This window comes from Hyla sarda, chromosome 2, assembly GCF_029499605.1.
Source record: "Hyla sarda isolate aHylSar1 chromosome 2, aHylSar1.hap1, whole genome shotgun sequence".
Taxonomy (NCBI): Eukaryota; Metazoa; Chordata; class Amphibia; order Anura; family Hylidae; genus Hyla; species Hyla sarda.
In genome coordinates, this window is record NC_079190.1 from 112176863 (window position 1) to 112190874 (window position 14012).

At 43.4% G+C, this 14012-nt stretch overlaps 1 protein-coding gene across 5 annotated transcripts in view; it reads left to right on the forward strand.

Moving 5' to 3' along the window:
* Positions 1-2018, forward strand: part of AAAS (aladin WD repeat nucleoporin) — a 103523-nt gene extending 101505 nt beyond the window's left edge. For 4 of the 5 annotated variants that reach the window (XM_056555239.1, XM_056555243.1, XM_056555241.1 and 1 more), the window contains exon 17: positions 1428-2018. In XM_056555239.1, coding sequence (XP_056411214.1) covers positions 1428-1571 — 144 coding nt within the window. In that variant the 3' untranslated portion in view covers positions 1572-2018. The remainder of the gene's footprint in view (positions 1-1427) is intronic. The other variant, XM_056555240.1, reaches the window with a different exon arrangement.
* The last annotated feature ends 11994 nt before the right edge of the window (positions 2019-14012 follow it).

Consider the following 14012-nt stretch of genomic DNA (forward strand, 5'->3'; position numbering starts at 1 on the left):
TCTAGGAGTCCCTTTTTTGGGGAATTCGGACTCTATGGTTTTTTTTGTGTTTAAACTTTTGGCCACTAGGGGTCTCTCTAGGAGTCCCTTTTTTGGGGAATTCGGACTCACGCCGGCCTGGTGGCTGAGTCCGAAATCTGATATTCAGCGCAGCTCCCGCCTGTCAAGCAGACATGCGGGAGCGAGCGCTGTGAGGGCATCCCTGCCAGGCGCGCTCCTGACTCTGCTGGCCAGCGGCATCTCAGGCTCCTCCCGCTGACAAGGAGAGCCGGTGTAAGGTGGATTTTTTCAAACCCATACAAAAGTCGGACCGCGGTCCGACTTTTGCATGGATTTGAAAAATCAACCTCACACCGTCCCTGCCCTGTACTCCGCCTGTATGCGCGCTCCCGAGATGGAGCGTAGCATACAGGAAGAAGGGCGGAAGCGGCCCGGCAAGGCTTCAGATGACGTCACGTCTGCCGGGACCCGCCCACTTCCTCCCTTCTCACATGCTCCTCTCTGAGCTACCGAAGATGAACATAAAAAGGTATTTTTATGTGGTTTTTAAGTAAAATAAACACTAGGATAGATAGAGTTAGAGACAGGGACAGATGGGGAGGGAGATTAGGGAAAGTTTAGTTGACAATAGGTACTCTTTAAAGGGGTACTACGGTTTGTTTTTTTTTTTTTAAATCAACTGGTGCCAGAAAGTTAAACAGATTTGTAAATTACATGTATTAAAAAAATCTTAATCCTTCCAGTACTTATTAGCTGCTGAATACTACAGAGGAAATGCTTTTCTTTTTGGAACACAGAGCTCTCTGCTGACATCACGAGCACAGTGCTCTCTGCTGACCTCTCTGTCCATTTTAAGAACCGTCCAGAGTAGGATCCCCATAGCAAACATATGCTGCTCTGATTTTAAACTTTTATTAATTTAAATTTTTTTTACATTTAAACTTTTAATAAGGAAGGGGTTAATGTGTGTGTTTTTTAAACTTTTTTCTTTTTGATTCCTCATAAAGATCAATGGGATTACATACAATCCCATTGATCAGTGTGCTCGATTGATAAAGCCGGCATGACGCGGGCTCGAGTCAAGAGCCCGCATCATACCCCGTTAACTGCCATTGGACGAGCATAGACGTCCATGGTCGTTATCGGGTTAATCAGATCTTTAATACAGCACCCATACTGTATGTGAGCCTTTATAAGACTGTGCTACTGTGTATAGGTCTTACCCACTGGATAAGTGTTTCCTAACCAGGGTGCCTCCAGCTGTTGCAAAACTACAACTCCCAGCATGCCCGGACAGCCAAAGGCTGTCCGGGCATGCTGGGAGTTGTAGTTTTGCAAAAGCTGGAGGCACCCTGGTTGGGAAACTCTGCACTAGATATACACTGGTCATGCCTGATAATACACCCTGCCTTTCTTTTCTTCTTTAGCTATGGAGTTCTGGCCGCCTCTCCCATATTCCTTTCTACTTTGTGAATGCACAGTTTCCACGCTTCACACCAGAGAATGGCAACATTGTAACTGGAGACACCAGCAGCACTACTGCCATACGACCACTCTTCACTGAGACTTAATGTATTGTTGATATAAACTACATCTTATTTATATTGGGACCATTCATCACTACAACTTTCAGGTTCTCATAATAAATGTTTTGGAATTTATGTGATGTATTATGACTAAATGACAAACAATCTGATAAAAGAAATCCGAGTGTCCCTCAACCTGTGGCCCTCCAGTTGTTGAAAAACGACAAGCCTTTATCTGTGTGAATACGATGAGCATTGTAGTTTTGGTTTACGTTCTTACGTGTTCATGCTGTGGAATTGCACCTCGGTAGCAGTCCATGTGATACGATTGCATCTTGAATATGTGGCTGTCGCTACAAAGAAGAATAATCTGCTTTATCCTCATCCTTACTCTGACTTCTTCAGGAAGGAACTATATGAACAAATCATTTCTCTCTATATAATTTTTAACATGGAAATAAAGTAAAAGGATGCCTGTTGATTAAAGTGTACCTGTCATAAACAAAAAAACTTTTTATATAATGTAGATAATACCATTATATGTATATTTGTAATATACATTGGTTAAAAAATATGTATATTTTTGTCCCTGTAGCTATTGCCTGTGTGTCTTGGTGAGGAGTCCAAATACAGGAAATCAGGATGGACAAGCAGGGCTCTGTACACTGAGGACAGGCAGGGCTCTGTACACTGAGGACAAGCAGGGTTCTGTGCACTGAGGACAAGCGGGGTTCTGTGCACTGAGGACAAGCAGGGCTCTGTACACTGAGGACAAGCAGGGTTCTGTATTCTGTACACTGAGGACAAGCAGGGCTCTGTACACTGAGGACAAGCGGGGTTCTGTACACTGAGGACAAGCAGAGCCCTGTACACTGAGGACAAGCAGGATTCTGTACACTGAGGACAAGCGATACTCTGTGCACTGAGGACAAGCGGGGCTCTGTGCAGTGATGACAAACGATGCTCTGCGCACTGAGGACAAGCGGGGCTCTGCGCACTGAGGACAAGCGGGGCTCTGCGCACTGAGGACAAGCGGGGCTCTGCGCACTGAGGACAAGCGGGGCTCTGCGCACTGAGGACAAGCGGGGCTCTGCGCACTGAGGACAAGCGGGGCTCTGCGCAGTGATGACAATCGATGCTCTGCGCACTGAGGACAAGCGGGGCTCTGCGCACTGAGGACAAGCGGGGCTCTGCGCACTGAGGACAAGCGGGGCTCTGCGCACTGAGGACAAGCGGGGCTCTGCGCACTGAGGACAAGCGGGGCTCTGCGCACTGAGGACAAGCGGGGCTCTGGCACTGAGGACAAGCGGGGCTCTGCGCAGAGGACAAGCAGGGCTCTGACATGCTACGGGCTCACACATGAGGATGATTGACAAGCCAGGAACCTGCACAGAGCCCTGCTTGTCCTGCCCTCACTTCCTGTATTTGGACTCCTCACAGAGACACTCAGGCAATAGCTGCAGGGACAGCATTTTTTCACCCATACATATACACATTTTTTTTTTAACCAATGTATATTACAAGTATACATATAATTGTATTATCTACATTATATAAAAAGTTTTTGTTGACGACAGGTGTACTTTTTTGGTATTCTGTGCTTGTGCTTTCCTGCAATTAACATCTAATTTTTCAGAGTGGCCACTTTTAGGCCAGGATCACACTGAGGATCTCCGCCTGGAAATCCCAAGTGTGGCCAGCGGCAGCTGACATTACTCTGCGCTAGGACTGCGCTGACTTTGCCGTCCCCATAGATGGCAATGTCTGCATAACAGACTCAGCTGGAAGAACAGATGAACCAGCAGAGCAGATTTCGCCAGATGAACAAATTCATTCTTCTTGCGGCGGAATTTCAGGGGTGGAATGTCCGGCGCTGAAATTTCAATGAGATTCTGCTGCACAGGAATTCCGGTTGGCATTTCTGTAGTGTAAACTTGGCCTTAGAAACCCTTATTGCAATCAATGGGAGCTTGGAGAAAAAAACAAAAATAAAGCCTGCAGAGTCATGGGAACATTCAAACCAAAATTCCACATTGATTTTAAGCCTGTACTGCCAAAATATTAATGTGTTTTTTTTGTATACATTTTGAAAATCCCAATATATACAAAGTTAACAAAAATTACAAAGTAAAGCTCAGAAATAAGGAACAATAACAATGAACCATGACAATCCAGTTAACATGGCGTGTAATAGACGTGGTGTAGGAGCTCGGCAGTAAACGACAGAACACAGTGGGGGAGTATTTAGGAATAATGGCTGTGGTATGTGTTTTTTTTTTACTCCTTTTTTTTCATGGGTGGCTTTTTAACTCACTGCACCAAATTCACAAAAAGGCGCAAGTGTATAAATTTGGTGCAATTTCAGAAATGACTTTCATGTGTGAATTTACCCACCTTTCAGGTGATAGTTCCAGGAAGCTCTTTCAGAGGTGATTTCTTGTGTGTTACTGCAAGGCAGTTTAGTACAACTTTTCATTAGCTCACAGTGTTAGAAATCCTCTCGGGAGGGGGACGTGTCCCTCCTTTGTGGTGGTGGGAGGTGATTGGTGCACCTGCTCATGCAGCCTTGTCCATGAGTCATCTCTTGTCTATGACTCATGGACAAGCCTGAGGCTGCTGCACGACTGTTTAGTGTTCCAGTAGGTATGGGGACCCCTAATGGTGGGATTCTGATGAGCAGTTTTCTTGAAAAACTACTAGAAAATTGTGAAACAAACATAATACATAAAAACTTAGTAATTTTAAAGTAATAATTTGGACAAACATGTAAACAAGTATGGTTTGTAAGGCCCCTTTCACACTACAAATTGACTCCTTTTTAAAAATCCGTACGAAGTTCCGTCTGAAAATCAGCTGAAAACGGCAATTATAAAATCCTATACGGCCGTTAGAAAATCCCATTATAGTCTATGGGATTTTTCTAATAGCCGTTTTAGCCCGTTATTAATAACAACTGTTATTTTGTGACGGAAGATAGTAACGGGAGAAATAGTGCATACACAATTTCTCCCGTTACTATCTTCCGTCACAAAATAACGGCCATTATTAATAACGGGCTATGACGGGTTAAAACGGCTATTCGAAAAATCCCATAGACTATAATGGGATTTTGTAACTGCCATTTTCAGCTGATTTTCAGACGGAATTTCGTACGGATCTTTAAAACGAAGTCATTTTGTAGTGTGAAAGAAGCCTAAACTTAAATGTACCAAATAGCCAGACTTTTAAAAACAGTTATTGGAAAGTTAGGGAAATAAAAAAAAATATATACCGTATTTATCGGCTTAAAAGGCGCATTTTTTAAGCTAACATTTAAGGCCTAAAGTCTATTTGGTATTCTACGCCGATAAATTCTTTCTGGGCCCGCAAAAGCTGCTGCGGTACCCCAGCCCCCCCCCCCCCCCGCCCGCTTCCCATCCCCGTCTTTCATATTTACCTGTCGGCGCGCTCCTGCAGGCCCCGGTGGCGTCTTGCACTGACAAGTGACGTCCTCAACGCGAGGTCACTCATCAGTGCACAGCAACAGTGCAGGATGCTGCAGGAGAGTGCCGACAGGAAAATATGAAAGCCAAGCATGGGAAGCGGGCGTCGGCGGGACTCTGGCCGCTGTGCCTGCTTTAAATCATTGAAGTGCAGCGGCTTATGCGGGGCCAGAAACTTTTATCGGGGTATAAACGCACTTACACGCACCCTCATTTTACCAATGATATTTGGGTAAAGAACCTTTTTTACCCAAATTTCCTTGGAAAACTGAGGGTGTGTGTTATAGGCCGGTGCGTGTTATACCCCGATAAATGTTATATATCTTTCAAATAACAAGGTGATCTCAGGCTTGGAGCAATCAAATGCTTATCGGACAGCGAGGAGCAAGGTAAGGCGCCTCCCGTTGTCCTCTCAGGTTTTCGGGACACAGCAATTTCACCGCGGCGGTCCCGAACAGCCCACTGAGCTAATCGTTAACGGCAATCTCCCTTTTAGATGCCGCGATCAACTTTGATTGCGGCGTCTAAGGCTTAATACCGGACATCAGCCTGATCGGCGCGGGTTGTGGTTGCTGATAGCAACCGGGACCTGCCGGGTATGAAGCGCGCTCAGCCCCTGAGCACACTTCACATATCGGGATCCAGCGCAGGATGTAAATATACGTCCTGCGTTGTTAAGGGGTTAAAGAACATCTAACATAGTAACATAGTTCATAAGGTTGAAAAAAGACCAGAGTCCATCAAGTTCAACCTATACCCCTAATAAGTCCCTACTGAGTTGAGTTGATCCAGAGGAAGGCCAAAAACCTGCATACTAGAGGTAAAAATTCCTTCCTGACTCCAAATATGGCATCAGAATAAATCCCTGGATCAATGTTATGTCCCTATAAATCTAGTATACATAACCAGCGATGTTATTATTCTCCAAAAATACATCCAGACCCCTTTTTGAATTATTTAACAGAATTCCCAATGACCACCTCCTCTGGCAGAGAGTTCCATAGTCTCACAGCTCTTACAGTAAAGAACCCCCGTCTGTGTTGGTGTAGAAACCTTCTTTACTCAAGATGTAGAGGATGCTCCCTTGTTAAAGATACAGTCCTGGGTATAAAAAGATCATGGGAGAGATCTCTGTACAGTCCCCCGATATATTTATACATAGTTATTAGGTCACCCTAAGCCCCTTCTAAACTAAATAACCCCAATTCTGATAATCTTTCTGGGTACTGTAGGAATCCCATTCCTCGTATTACCCTGATTGCCTGTCTTTGAACCCTCTCCAGCTCCACTATATCTCTCTTGTACACTGGTGCCCAGTACTGTACACAGTATTCTATGTGTGGTCTGACTAGTGATTTGTACAGTGGTAGAATTATTTCCTTGGACCCCATGATTTTATTAGCCTTGGCAGCAGCTGTCCGACACTGGTCACTACAGCTAAAATTATTGTTAACAGAGATGTCCGGCTCAGCTGTTCCGGAGCTCCAGGAGAACATATGGAGGTAAGTGAAAGTTTGTTTTGTCTTTTTTTGCAGCCCGGGCAGGACGGAATAGAAAAAGTCTGCGCTGGACATCTCCCTTAACGAAGACTCCCAAGTCCTTTTCCATGTCAGTCGTCCCAGGTGTTTTCAAATTTAATATATAACCCCGTCCCGGATTTTCCTCCCCATGTGCATTACCTTACATTTATCAGTGTTGAACCTCATCTGCCACTTCCCAGCCCAAACCTCCAATCTATCCAGATCCATTTGTAACAGTGCACTGTCCTCTATAGTGTTTACCACTTTACAGAGTTTAGTATCATCTGCAAAGATTGCTACTTTACTATTCAACCCCTCTACAAGGTCATTAATAAATATATTCAATAGAACAGGACCCAAAACTGACCCCTGTGGTACCCCACTAGTAACAGTCACCCAATCAGAAGAAGTACCATTAATAACCACCCTCTGTTTCCTATCACTGAGCCAGTTACTTACCCACTTACACACATTCTCCCCAAGCCCAATCCTCATTTTATGCACCAACCTTTTATGTGGCACCGTATCAAATGTTTTGGAAAAATCAAGATATACGACATCCAGCGATTGCCCCTAGTCCAGTCTGGAGCTCACCTCCTCATAAAAGCTGATCAGGTTAGTTTGACAGGACCGATCCCTAATATAGCCATGCTGATATGGAGTCATACATTTATTTTTATCAAGACATTCCAAAATAGCATCTCTTAGAAAACCCTCAAACAATTTACATACAACGGAGGTTAAACTAACAGGTCTATAATTACCGGGGTCATCTTTTGACTCCTTTTTCAATATTGGCACCACATTTTCCAATGTGCAATTCCTTTGGAACAGTCCCTGTTACTATAGAGTCCATGAATATAAAAAATAGGGGTCTGTCTATTACATTACTTAATTCCTTTAGAACACGGGGGTGAATGCCATCTGGGCCTGGTGATTTGTTTATTTTGATTTTTTGTAGGTGGCACTGTACTTCTTCCTGGGTTAGACAGGTGACGTGTACTGGAGAGTTTACCTTATCTTGCTGTATTTCACCTGGCATTTCATTTTCCTCGGTGAATACAGTGGAGAAGAATTTGTTTCATATATTTGCTTTTTCCTGATCCCTGTTTATAATTTCATTTTTATCATTTTTAAAGGGCCTACACTTTCATTTTTAATCTTTTTGCTATTTATATAGTTAAAAAACATTTTGGGGTTAGTTTTACTCTCTTTGGCAATGAGTCTTTCTGTCTCTATTTTTGTAGCTTTTATCTGTTTTTTTTTTTTACATATTTTACATTTTTCTCTGTAGCTTTTTAATGCTTCTTTACTGCTGTCCTCTTTTAGTAATTTAAATGCTTTTTGTCATTTATTGCCCCCTTAACATTTTTATTCATCCATATTGGTTTTCTTTTATTTCTGACCCTTTTATTCTAATAAGGTATATACATCTTACAGTGAGAATTTAAGATATTTTTAAAAGTCTCCCATTTAGTGTCAGTATTCTTGTTTTTGAAGACATTATCCCATTTTATATTGTTAAGGACTTCTCTGAGTTGGTAAAACTTTGCCTTCCTAAAGTTAATTGTTTTTGTGGCCCCTCGAGAGATTCCCTTATTGAAGAACAAGTTATAATGTATTATATTATGATCACTATTTCCTAGGTGTCCTTCTACTTGTACATTAGTTACTCTGTCAGGTCTGTTGGTTAATATTAAGTCCAGTAGGGCACCCCCTCTGGTCTGGCCCTGCACCATTTGGGACAGATAATTGTCTTTAGCTATAGTCAGAAACCTGTTTCCTTTACGAGATTCACAGTTCTCAGTCTCCCAGTTTATATCAGGATAGTTAAAGTCCCCCATTATTATCATATCATCCTGATTTGCTGCCTTGTTTATTTGCCTCAATAATTGATCTCCTGCCTCTTCCATTATGTTTGGTGGCTTATTTTTATCTCCATATATTTCTACCCATATACGGCTCCATATTATCGTTTCCCTCCCATATATCCTCCCGTAGTGCGGCCTTCAGACTCAATTTAACATACAGACAAACTCCTCCCCCTTTCCGTTTTGTCTCATCCTTCCTGAATAGACTATAACCCTGTATGTTGACCGCCCAGTCACAGCTATCGTCCAACCAAGTCTCTGTTATACCTACTATGTCATAATCCTCCTCAGAAATTTTCAACTCCAATCCGTCAGTTTTATTGGTCAGACTTCTGGCATTAGTCAAAATGCAATTCAATGGTGTATGTTTTTTTTCCTATGAAGCCTATACCTATTAACTATTCTAACCCCTCCCTCTGCTCCACCCCCAGGTACATTATTAAGTCCCCCCCTCTATCTACACTGTCTTCCCACTATGTTGTAGGTTCCCTCACCCCCAGTACTTAGTTTAAACACTCCTCCACCCTTCTAGCCATCTTCTTCCCAAGCACAGCTGCACCCTCCCCATTGAGGTGCAGCCCGTCCCTACGGTAGAGCCGGTCTCCAACAGCGAAGTCGGCCCAGTTCTCCATGAACCCAAACCCCTCTTTCCTACACCAGCTTCTGAGCCACTTGTTTACCTCCCTGATCTCCCGCTGCCTCTCTGGTGTGGCTCGTGGTACAGGTAGCATTTCAGAAAATATTACCTTGGAGGTCCTTGCCTTAAGCTTGCGGCCTAAGTCCCTGAAATCATTTTTGAGGACACTCCACCTACCTCTTACGTATGTGCCAATATGTACCATGACTGCTCCTCTCCAGCCCCGCCCAGCAACCTGTGAACCCGATCCACGCTGTGCCGAACTTGAGCGCCAGGAAGACAACACACTGTTCGGCAATCCCGGTCTTTGTGACAGATCGCCCTGTCTGTCCCCCTAATAATTGAGTCCCCCACTACCAATACCTGTCTGGTCTGCCCTGCACTCATCCCTCCTTACTGGAGCAGACACCCCCTGGTGGTCAGAGGCAGAGTCCTGCTAGCTCTGAAATGGCATCCCCCTCATCTGCCAACCAGGCAAATTTGTTGGGGTGTGCCAGATCAGGACTAGCCTCCCTGACACTTTTCCCTATACCCAGTTTTCTAACTGTAACCCATCTAGCTGCCTGACTGTCCTGCCCCTCCGTCCCACTATCCTTCCCCACTTCTACCCCAGAGAGTACTTGCTCAGTGAGCAAGAGACTCCTCTCCAAGTTATCAATGTGTCTCAGTGTTGTCAGTTGCTCCTCTAGATCCAGGATCTTGCCTTCCAAATGAACAACTCGCACACATCTCACACAACAATATGCACCCTCAAACTGCTGTTCAAGGATTGCATACATTGTGCAAGATGCACACTGGACTGCCTTTTCCTACATGGAGGCCAAACTAGATTTGGGGATTGCAAAATTTAACAGAAAAAAAACAAAAACAATCAAATATTTCAATTTAAACTTCTTGAATTTAAAGTCCCTTAATTTTAAGTCCTTATCCACAGGATAAGTGTCTGATCATGGGGGGGGAACCCCGGCATTGCAGGCTCAGGGAGGTCGAAGGTACACCCCCTCCCCATACAGCTCTATGGGAGAGGCAGGGAGGAACGAACACTGCATCTCCTATAGAACTACATGGAGGCGTGTCTGCCACGGCGTCATGCTGCGGCTGACACGCCTCCTGCATGGGAGAGCTGCAGCAGAGCCATGGCCCCCTGCAGGAGGTCCCAGCGTTTGGACCCCCCGTGATCAAATATTTAACTTATTCCCTATCGACAGGATAGGGGATGTTTTTTTTCACAGATTTCCTTTAAAGGGGTACTTCGCTGGAAAACATATATATATTTTTTTTTTAAATCAACTGTTGCCAGAAAGTTAAACAGATTTGTAAATCACGTCTATTTAAAAATCTTAATCCTTCCAGTACTTAGCAGCTGCTGTATGCTACAGAGGAAGTTTTTTTCTTTTTGCCGACACCTCTGTCCATGTCAGGAACTCTCCAGAGCCGGAGCAAATCCCTATAGCAAATGTCTTCTGCTCACAGAACTGAAATGTGAAATGAGCACCGCAAAACCCGTTGAAATATATGAGCATGAGATGCAAATTAGAATCTGTGTGGAACTGCCTTGTGGATTCACCTTAGTGCAAATGACAATTCCTACAAAGCAGAGGTGCAACAAAAATCTGCGAGTCATTATATACATTTGTTCCTCTTAAAGGGGCTTTAACCCATTAAAGATGAAACCCATTTTGACCTTAAATGGGCACTGTCAGATATAAAAACGTATTTTTATATGTTGTGCATCTTGGCAAAACAATAGTTTTTCTAATATACTTTAAAAAAAAATTCACATTTTATTAAAGAAAACTGCCTCTGAAAATCCCACCACTAGGGGTCCCCATACCTTCTGGGACACTGATGAGTCCCACAGCAGCATGAGTGTGTCCATGGGTCATGGACACAAGATGGCTGATTGACAAGGCTGCAGGAGGAACACAGCGTAACACAGAGTTTTACCAATCATGTGCCTCCGGCTGTTGCAAAACTACAGTTCTAAGCATGCCTGGACAGTCAAAGGATGTCTGGGCATGCTGGGAGTTGTAGTTTTGCAAAAGCTGTAGGCAACAGCTGAAAGCAATACTGCTGCAAAAAGAGTTATCCAAACACTTTACCTCCAACTATTCCAAAACTACAAGTCCCAGCATTACAGGACTGCCTAAGGATGATACACATGAATGACATAGGAAGTAAGTTATACACTCACCATATTGTCTTTGGTAGAGTACAGGCAATTTAAGGGTTACAGAACAGGGCTGCTAGGCTCCCGAGAGCAGCGAGTTAGCAACGTGAGGGAGGGGGGAGGAGTCATCACAGTGCATGACTGGTGAAACTACGGTTTATGCTGCTAAAATGCTGTTATAAGGTCTTGGGAGACAAACCGATGTGCAATATCAAAAAAGAAATAAAGGAAATAAATCCAGAAGAATTTTCCAAAGAAATCGCGAGTCATGTTTCAAATTTATACTCCCCTACACAGAATGGTTTAGTTGGTGTGCGGTCAGCATGTTTGCCCTACACACGTGTATTAATCAGATTGTCTAGTGGAGTCTAATGGAGCTCTGATTGTATGGGCCATCCATGGTCAAATTTTGTATCCAGGAACTCAATTGTGCTGTCATTATATGGTCGTCTTGATATGCTGCCTGCCAGTGTTAAACAGTATATTACTACAATGCTTTGGAATACTAAGTATCCCAAAGCATTAAAAAAAAAGAAAAAAAAAAAGTGTGGGGAAAATAAGTGGAACAAAAAAGTGTAAATAAATGTAAAAAAAATTTCAATAAAAATACATTAAATAAATATTATAAAAATACATAATGTGTAGGATCACACGGCGCACATCTGCAGCATATTACATGCAGCGGATGCCCCGCAGTCGTCACAATAGTTCGTTCCCTGCTGCGGCTGGGTAGCTTTGTGTGTCCACTCATAGCGGCAGATTTCCCGCCAGCAGTCACGTCACTGAGCTACTCAGCCGCAGCAGTGAGTTCACTAATGTGACTGACTGCGGGGCAACCGCGGTGTGAAATACGCTCGGTGACCCTACTCTTATGAAAGGTTTTTATAAAAGGCCCTGTTCATACTTCGTTTCAGCATCACTTCAAAAAAAATTGATGCCGACGTATACTGTAGCAGCCCCATTCATTTCCGAATAAGACTACTACAGTACACATTGGCATGCTTTTTTTTTTTTACTCCAACTGACACCTCTAACATACTGCAGAAATGCAGTATGAATGGGGACTAACACACCCCTCTCCTACAAAATAAAACATTTTTTTCAATATTTTTTTTTTTAAATGCCCAGTGATTGATATATTCGCCATGAGTGGGTGCTTATTCCCACAACATGACAAATATATCCATTATCCATCAGGAACTTTAACCGTCACGGCTAGCTGACCAAGGACCAATCAGAGCGGTCCCTGGTCCAGCTAATACATATTTCTTTCCGAAACAAACGTCTTGCAGTCTACATGGAGTCACTTGTAGGGGTGCGGTATTGTTCTGACAGCTCCGATCCTTTGCAGGAATGGAGTGGGGTCTATAATTCATTGTCCTGAAAGCCAAAGGGGGCTCCTCTCCTTCTTGGTCCTACCAGGCGGTCAGGCAACCAGATATGGCCTAAGTGGGGGTACTGCCCAGCCCGGGACAGACAGGGTGATAGAATATGGGCGCATTTCCTCCATTTCAGAAGCGAAGTACAAAAATGTTGTCCCACAAATAAAGAATTTGTGGGGGAAAAAAAGCCAATTTCTATTTCTTTCCACTGACTGAAATAATTCTAGCCACACAATAAGGGTTCTACGTACTCACTACTGCCCTAGGTGAATACTTTAGGGGGTGTAGTTTCATAGTTTCAAAAATGGGGTCACATCTGGGGGTGCAGTATTGTTCTGAAAGCTAGAATGATTTGCAAGATGAAGAGCGGCCTATAATTTGTATAATGATATCCTGAAAGCCAAATAGTGCTCCTCTCTAGAGATGAGCGAACTTCCAGTAATTTGATTCATCACAAACTTCTCGGCTCGACAGTTGCTGACTTTATTCTGAATAAATTAGTTCAGCCTTCAGGTGCTCTGGTGGGCTGGAAAAGGTGGAGAGAGTCTCCAGCCCACCGGACCACCTGAAAGCTGAACTAATTTATGCAGAATAAAGTCAGCAACTGCCGAGCCGTGAAGTTTGTGATGAATTGAATTACTGGAAGTTCGCTCATCTCTACTCCTCTCCTTTTGGGTCCCACCATGTGGCCATGCAACCAAATATGGCCAAAGCAGTGGTATTACCGAACACGGGATGAACAGCATTATAAAACATGGGGCGCATTTCCTCCTTTTCAGACACAAAGCACAAAAAAATATGTCCCACAAATGATGCATTTGTGGAAAAAAAAAAGCAAGTTTCAAATTTTCCACTGACTTTGTAACCATTCCAGCCACAAAAAAAGAACTCAAAATACTCACTTTTAGTCTCCATGAATACTTTAGGGGGTGTAGTTTCCAAAATGGCATCACTTGTGGGGGTTCTGTATGGTTCTGGCAGCTAAAACCCTTTTCAGGCATGAAGTGCGGCCTATAAACCGTTCAGCCTAAAATTATTCCCTGAAAGCCAAATGACGCTCCTCTCCTAGGTCCTACCACACGGCCAAGGAACTAAATATCGCCTAAGCGGGGGTATTTTCAAACACGGGAATAGCAGCTCAATAAAATTTAGGGTTACATTTATTTCGATATCAGAGGTGTGTGCTAAAAATATATGTCCCATAAATTATGCATTTGTGAAAAAAAGCAAGTTTCACATTTTTAACACTGACTTTGTAATAATTCCTGCCAAGAATCTATGTTGTTAAAATACTGACTGTACCCTTTAGTGAATACCTTGAGAGTGGTCTAGTTTTTAAAATGGGCTCATTTGGGAGAGGGGGGGGGGGGGTTCCCTATGTTCTACCACCTCCAAATTTCTGTAAAACTTGCATAGTAAAATTG